Source organism: Arvicola amphibius, chromosome 5 (assembly GCF_903992535.2).
Source record: "Arvicola amphibius chromosome 5, mArvAmp1.2, whole genome shotgun sequence".
Taxonomy (NCBI): Eukaryota; Metazoa; Chordata; class Mammalia; order Rodentia; family Cricetidae; genus Arvicola; species Arvicola amphibius.
In genome coordinates, this window is record NC_052051.1 from 118,230,866 (window position 1) to 118,238,550 (window position 7,685).

Here is a 7,685-nt window from a genome sequence, read left to right on the forward strand (position 1 = left end):
CTAGCACTCCTTTGCCAATTCTACAGCTTTTATAAATTCAACTCTGTAAACACACTCAGCAATCACAGCACTGGGGAGAGGTCAGGTGCTCTGACATGCTTTGTTATAGTTTCTGATAGCAGAGGGAACCAATTCTTAGACTATTACATAAAAATAGATCTTAAAGACGAAGCATTCTTATGTACACACACACACACACAATACTAACTTGTCACAGACAGTGTCAAATCTATACACTGGACTTGTTGACAGCATCCTACACATTGAGAACTTACTAGTAAATAAACAAACAGCTGTCAAATGTATCTGAGATGGTCTGCTCCATCTGTAAGGATGGAGTGCTGCTCAGAGGCAACTAACTGCTCACTGCTGCTTCTCAAAGGCAAAGACCAAGTAGATACTTGTGGCTTCCCATTCTGACTTACTTAAGGTTCCCAGAGGTAACCTTACGTGACTGTTCTTCATGTACTCGGCAGCATGTGCATAGTCACCGACTTTTTCAGAGACTAGTTTAGAGTTATCGTTTGCAGGGTATGGCTCCAGGGCCTGCATTCGTTTTAAAAGCACTTTGTTTTCATTGTTCTTAATCTTTTCTTCATAGAACTCCCGAAATGTTTTTTTTTTAATATATTAGCTTCATATTGTACTTCTTTGCCATTTCAGTTAGCAACGGAAAATAGACCAAGAATTCAGGGACATCCACAACACCTTCCAAGTTGAAGTCATATTTGCAGCCAAATAAAGGATAACTTCCTTTCTTCTGGAATTTCACAGTGTATATTTCATTTCCAAATGATTCTGTTTCTGAAGCTTCGAGGCGTCTTATCAGTTCGAAGCTATTGGGGGTGGTACCAATAAAATAGCCTCCAGGATTAAGCCTTCCACAAGCATTTCTAAGCATCATATCAGCTTGCTCCAAGGACTCAAAGGAGTAATGGCAAGCAAACTGACAAATGCAGATGTCAAAGCGCATTTCTGGATCATGGAATTTTTCAACCAAAAGTTCCTTTGAGCAGTCAGCAGTTATAAATTCAGCCTTAAAAGTATATTCATTATCACGACGACCTTTCATGTCTTCATAACGCTGTTGACACTGTTTCATAGAAACATCAGCAATATCAGCACACACCAGCCTGCTAATTCTCCCCTTCCTCCACTTGAGCAAATCTCCACCTTTTCCACATCCTAGGTCCAAAACAGTGATGTCACGATTTTTCCTTTGTCGTACCTTTTCTAAAAATTCCCCAATAAGGATACTTTTAATCCAATTATTAAAGTTTCTTAGGTAAAAAATGCGACTCTGACAGCGCTTCTCCAAACCCACTTCCTGAAGCTCGTTATAGTGGGCAGCAACGGCAGAGCTGTGTCCTTCCTCCAGCTTTTTCCGCTTTTCTGCAATATCCTCGGACTGTAGTTTTCTCTTTCTCTGGGTGGTCCCTCCAGAGGAAGGCTCGTCTTCAGAAACATCATCCCCTTCCAGTTTCCTTTTCTTTGAAACACCTCCATCATCACCAGAGCATTTTTCCTCATTTTCAGCATCGAGTTTTCTTTTCTTGGATGGGGAGTCCTCCACACAACTCGAATTCTCCACGAGATCACCTTCAAACTCTTCCCTGACTTTTGGCTGGCACGTAGGAGTCTTCTCAGAAAGGCTTGGCCCAGATGCAGCAATGGATTCATTAACACTTGGAAGAGATTCTGTTTCAGAATCTATGGACACTTTTGCCTGATCAAAAGACATCTTTTCATATTTTTCTGTTTTTGCAGAGCTTTCCATTTCAGGTTACTTGAACTGACAGTAAAACTTCATGAATCAACACCGGAATGGTCCACACAGACATCCACGATTCTGTTTGCGGAAACGCCCTCAAGTGATGTTTTTAACCGCCGTGGAAACAATGGATCCTTTTATGTGTGTAGATAATGCTTTATGCTTAGAAATCAGCATCTATATAAAGGCAATAAATAAAATGCAGGTACTTGTGTCTGCTTTAACAATGCAGCATGGACCAGCTGTCCTCGGTCTCTTAGGTACTGAGACAGTATGCTTGTAACATTCAACCTGTAAATTTGGTTCTCTCTTCTCAAGAGAACCTAACTCATTTCTTAAAAATGAAGAAGGCCTTGATTCTTGACTGTAGTCATACATGATGATCACAAGACCCAGGGAAAAGGACATGGCAAGCACAAGACAACAGAAAACAGCAACACAAAAGAAAAGTGAGAGTAATTACATGAAAAGATTGATAGGTGGTTACCATCAATACTCATGGGTAAGAGAAAGGAAGAAAGATGGAAGGGAGTGAGGAGAGGAAGAAGGGAAGGAGGAAGAAAGAATGGGAGAAAGGAGGGGAGGTTGGATGGATTCTGGCAACCATGTAACTCAAGCACCCTCCCCCAATAAATTGACATCTAATAGGGGAGCGTTTCTGTTTTGTATTTGCTGTCGTGTGCTTTCTGTGACATCCTCTATTCACACAAGCAAGATAAAAGACAGGTATTGAGGGAGCAGTCATTCCAAACAGGCAGACTCTCAAGTCTTATGAATCACTTTCAGGAAGCACTCTTAAGTATTATCTAGGCTAATTATGCAAGTGTTGTTACAGAAACTATTCTCTCAGAGATCGTTGGAAAAAAAAAAAACTCCCTTACGCGCTTAATGTTTTTATGACATTTATGAAAAGTATTATTAGAGCAGACTGAAAAAAGAATTCTTAATAACTATAAAGATCATACATATGTCATAACACCTGCAAATGCATTGGCCAAATAAACTACTTCTTTAGTACATGGTACAATAATTTTAATTTAAATTATATTCTTTTATTTAAAGAGTGCTGCCTTCCAAATAATATTTGACTTGAGCAGTACATTCAGCTGCGATGGTATTCAGAAAGGAGTTGTGTTTATGAGGTACTATTTTCCAAATACTATTTCACTATCAGAGAACATTTTGAGAAACTGCATATACCTATTCAAATTCTAATGAAACATAAACCAGACACATTTAAACTTTCAGTAAAATATCATCTGGAGAAAAAAAAACTCAATCTCGTTTGGCTGATTGTGTGCCATTGCTACATTTGCAAATAAATTATTCTTGGTTGCATAAAACTTCACACAACAAATTCTGCTCAGAAGATTAAATGACTTCGAAACAGATACTCAATAATGGAAAAGTCACTATTGCTTTATAAAAGCTACTTCTAAGTTAATGGGTTATCAGAACAAAATAAGAGCTAGATACAAATGCCAAATGTAAACAAACCTGGGGGGAAAAGTATTAAGCTGGAAATAAATGCAGAGAGAAGTATTGTGCCAGTATTCAAACTGAAATACTCTTTCCATGTTCCTTTTACATTTCTGGATTATGATGAGGACTTGATTAATTTGGGACCTTCTTGGGATGCTTTGTTTGTTACTGAGTCCAATTTCTAGCAAATAGGTGATGTTCCACACTTCAAAGGACTCCTCAATGCAAGAAAATGCAAAGAAATAAATTATGTATTTTTCCAATTAGGTCTCCTTCATTTTCAGTTTTACTTGCCTGCTGTCATAAAAGGGGAGTGTCTCAAGAGAACAGGGTGGGTGGGGTATTTGTTTCACACACTGCTGTGTTCCGAGCATCTAAAACAGTGCTGCATGCTCAGGAGCACTGGCTAAATCCTACTCAGTTTCCAATGAGTGGCATGAGAAGTAAGAGTTGTGGACCTTGTGATCAGCCTCCTACTACAGGAGGAAAAGATCATTTAAGGATTGAGGAGCAATTCCTTTGGGGGGGAGGATAAGACTTGCATGTATTATTATGTACAGACAACTGTACATAAAAACTAAGAAATAGAAATCAGGGTTCAACTGGAAGATCTGAAAAGTGAAACAGCCAGCCACTGGCTCTTACCTAGACCTCAGTCCGAAAATGGTGATCCTGTCTCCAGGAATCTCAGAAGGAGACCGTGTTTCTGACAGCTGTTTCCTCCCGTTTTATAATCTTCTTTAGGGCAGGGATTAAAGGCATGCACTGCCCAATTTCTATGGCAACTAATATGGCTACTGGGATTAAAGGTTTGCGTCATTGTGGCTACTGAGATTAAAGGTGTGTGTCATTGTGGCTACTGGGATTAAAGGTGTGTGTTATCATAATCTGGTCTGTAAGGATGACCAGTAGAACTATTTTAGTCTCAGATATTCAGGCAGCCTTTATTTATTAAAATACAGTCAACAATGAATCTCACTTGTATTGTGTAATATCTCATGAAGATTGACTGGTATATGTTAGAGTTCTTACTGTTCTCAATTTCTCAGCATGTCCTGACCTCTGAGTGCTGCCCACTCAGATTCAACTCCACAGTGAAGAGCTTCTGAAAACTCTAAAGGGGGAAGTTCATCTAAAAACTACCATAGTAACAATTAAAGTAAGAAATACACATTTTGTGCTGGAAAATAATCTAAAAGGATATTATAAACTCTTTTTTTGTCTTATAAATGAGCCTTTAGGATAACTTACACTGTAACAGAGGTGGGCAGTCCAATAAGGACCTTCTGCATACAGGATTGCTGAGAAGCCAGCTCAATCTGCAACGCTATATGCTTCAACAAGTCTGAAGCTGGTCTTAAAGACCTGAAGGATTCTTGGAGAGTCTTGATCTTCAGTTCATATTAAAATGACAAAGAAATTCAGATCTTATGTCAACAAAGATGGCAATGGTGTCAATGAGACAGACTTACTCACCAGAAAGAAGAAAACTCTACCCTCTTCACTTCATTCCCACTTACACAAAATAATACAAGCAAAGGATGGAGCAGGGCCCACCAGAACCTGACACAGGGTGTGAAGAAGAAGAGTGTTGTTGAGTAATGGATACAGCATTTCAGTTAGATACTAGAAGTGACTTCAGTGATCTATTACACCAAGTGCCATGGACACTAAATAACTGTCAGAGGGCTGGAGAGGTGGCTCAGTAGTTAAAAGCACTGATTGCTCTTCCAGAGAACCTAAGTTCAATTCCAAGCACACATACATGATAGCTCACAATCATTTGTAACTCCAGTCTCAACTATCTAAAGGTCTCTTCTGGCCTCCACAACCACTGTATGCATATGGTGAACAGACATACATGCAGGCAAAACACCCATACACACAAAGTAAAATTTAATAAAATCCCCAAAACATAATGATTAGGTAACCATTTCAAAATTATTGGGTATATTTAAAATGTTTTGCTTTCATTGTAAAACATGATATGTATGTGAGGAAAATGATATGTTAATTAGCATGATTTATCATACACTGTCAACACTAATAAAGCTCACATAATACCAAATAAACATACCACACAATTTTTATTTATGGATTACAAATAAAGTTTAGAAATTTAAGCTTAATTTTTTTTCTTTTTTTTTTAAAATTTCCATCTCCTCCCCTCCTCCTCCCCTTCCCTCTCTTCCCCTCCACCCTTACCCCCCTCCCTCCCTCTCCAGGCAAGGAGCCATCAGGGTTCCCTACTCTATGTTAAGTCCAAGGTCCTCCCAACTCCCCCCAGGTCCAGGAAGGTGATCAACCAAGCTGACAAGGCTCCCACAGAGCCCGTCCATGCAGAGGAATCAAAGCCCAGCGCCATTGTCCTTGTGATTTATGCATGGAGTCACCTCTATGTTCATTTATAAATGGTTGTTTAATGGTATATCTATGAAAGGGCAATTTGAACTAATTTGATCATATATGCCACCAGAAACTGCCCATCATACAGAAGTTACATTATGCAAAAGTAAGAATACTTTGAAACAACTAAAGCTTAAAGTAGACTATATGGAAACATTCTATAGAGTTATTCTAGATGGTTCACCAGCTGTAAACAATAGTCTCCCTCTGCCAGTAGCTAATAGCATGACCTTTATCAAATGTTTGAAAATTAGAGACTAAAAAAAACTCATAAGACAGGATGAACTTTTATAATCATTGTAGGGTTAATTTTCTAACATAAAAGTTCATTGGAAGGGAATGGCTTACACAGTCATTTTGTGTCAGAATATAAGACACAAAACTAATATTGACAAATTAGAAAATTAACAAGTAGATTCTCTAAGACATATGAGTGCAAAGGAAGGAAGGAAGGGAGGAAAAGAAGAAAGAAAGGAGGGAAAGAAGACTCTTTAGACATCCTACCCATTCCTCCCACAGATCTTATATTTAAATAGCAACTTTCTCTTTCTAAACATTTAGTATGCCTCTTGTGATAGCTTTAATTGTCAAGATTATCAAACCTATAACCTTCTAGGTAAGGAGACACAATGAAAGAATATTGTCTACATTGGGCTGGCAGTGTGCATGAATAAAGTAATTATTTTAATTAAATTAATTGATGTAAGAAGACTCAGTCCACTGTAGGTGATACCATCCCCTAGACAGAGACTTGTGGACTGTAGAAGTGTTCAGAAATTTACAGAAAGTGGTGGCACATGGCTTTAATCCCAGCACTTGGGAGGCAGAGGCAGGCAAATCTCTGTGAGTATGAGACCAGCCTGATAACACAGAACAAGTTCCAGGACAGGCTCCAGGGATTCACAGAGAAGCCCTGTCTCAAAAAATAAAGAGTTCAGAAATTGAGCTGAGCTCAAACAAGTAAGTATGCATTCTTTCTCTACTATTGACTATGATGTGATATGACTAGCTGCTTCAGGTTCCTGCCTCTATGACTTCCCCACAATAATGGACTGTAACCTGTAATCTGGAATTATAAGATGAAATAAATCCTTTATCGCCTAAGATAATTTTTATCAGAATATGTTATCACCACAGAAATAAAATTAAAATGAAAATTAGTATCAGGAATGGGGTTATTTCTGTGATAGGCCTGATCGTGTGGTCTTTATGCCGTGGACTCTTCTGCGGTTAAAACTTTGAAAAATTTGTTATACTGATGTAGAAAACCCAATGAATGGTAGAAGCAGAGCTTAACTGGCTGTTTGATTTGGGGCTTTTGAGATTAAAATGCTGAAAGAAATGTGAACCACTGAGACCTAGCATATTGAGGCCTGAGAGGGGAAACAAAAATTCTGCCAATAATAGAAAAGGTGCTGTTTGTGTCATACTTTAGATAAGAATCTATGTTTCCGAAGAGACTGAAGTTGAAGAAGCATTTTCAATTATTAAATAGATCAGTACTCCTGAAGAGAAAATTATGTGGCTTTTTGAGTCACTTGGACAGTGTTTCCTTGGGGAACAAAAGATTATATACCTATGACTTAAGGGTAACAGAATATATCTTGAGCAGAATGTAGTGTTATTGTGTCATCCACATGGTAAAAGAATAGCATGGTCATGGAAAGAAGTTGAGGCCTCATACCATTTAGCAGGATTGGAATTACCATGAAGATACCATGAGAGATCACTGCATGGATCTATACATTGGAAGTCTCAGTTGTAGTGAAGACACCAGGATTTTGGAAATGCCAAGACTATGTCTACCAACGATACCTTGGAATATATAGTGGAGGTGGCCTAAGCCCAAGAGAGAAGCTGTGTGTGGTGCAGGTGGCTTAACTAGAGAAGTACAGCGACCCAAGACCAATGGAGCCCTGAAAATGAGCCCTAAGTAGTAAATACTGAGCTGCAGGATTTGATATTTGCCCTTGTGAATTTTAAGGTTTCTTTTGATCTGGTTATTTCTTCTGATGCCCTGATTTTT

General features: G+C 38.6%; 1 protein-coding gene across 1 annotated transcript; it reads right to left on the reverse strand.

Moving 5' to 3' along the window:
• Positions 1-255: 255 nt before the first annotated feature.
• On the reverse strand, positions 256-1,777 carry LOC119815075 (mRNA cap guanine-N7 methyltransferase-like). Its single transcript, XM_038331254.1, is given in 2 exon segments — positions 256-621; positions 623-1,777. Coding segments are annotated over 2 exon segments (1,413 nt in total). The 3' UTR covers positions 256-363.
• Between the last annotated feature and the right edge of the window lie 5,908 nt (positions 1,778-7,685).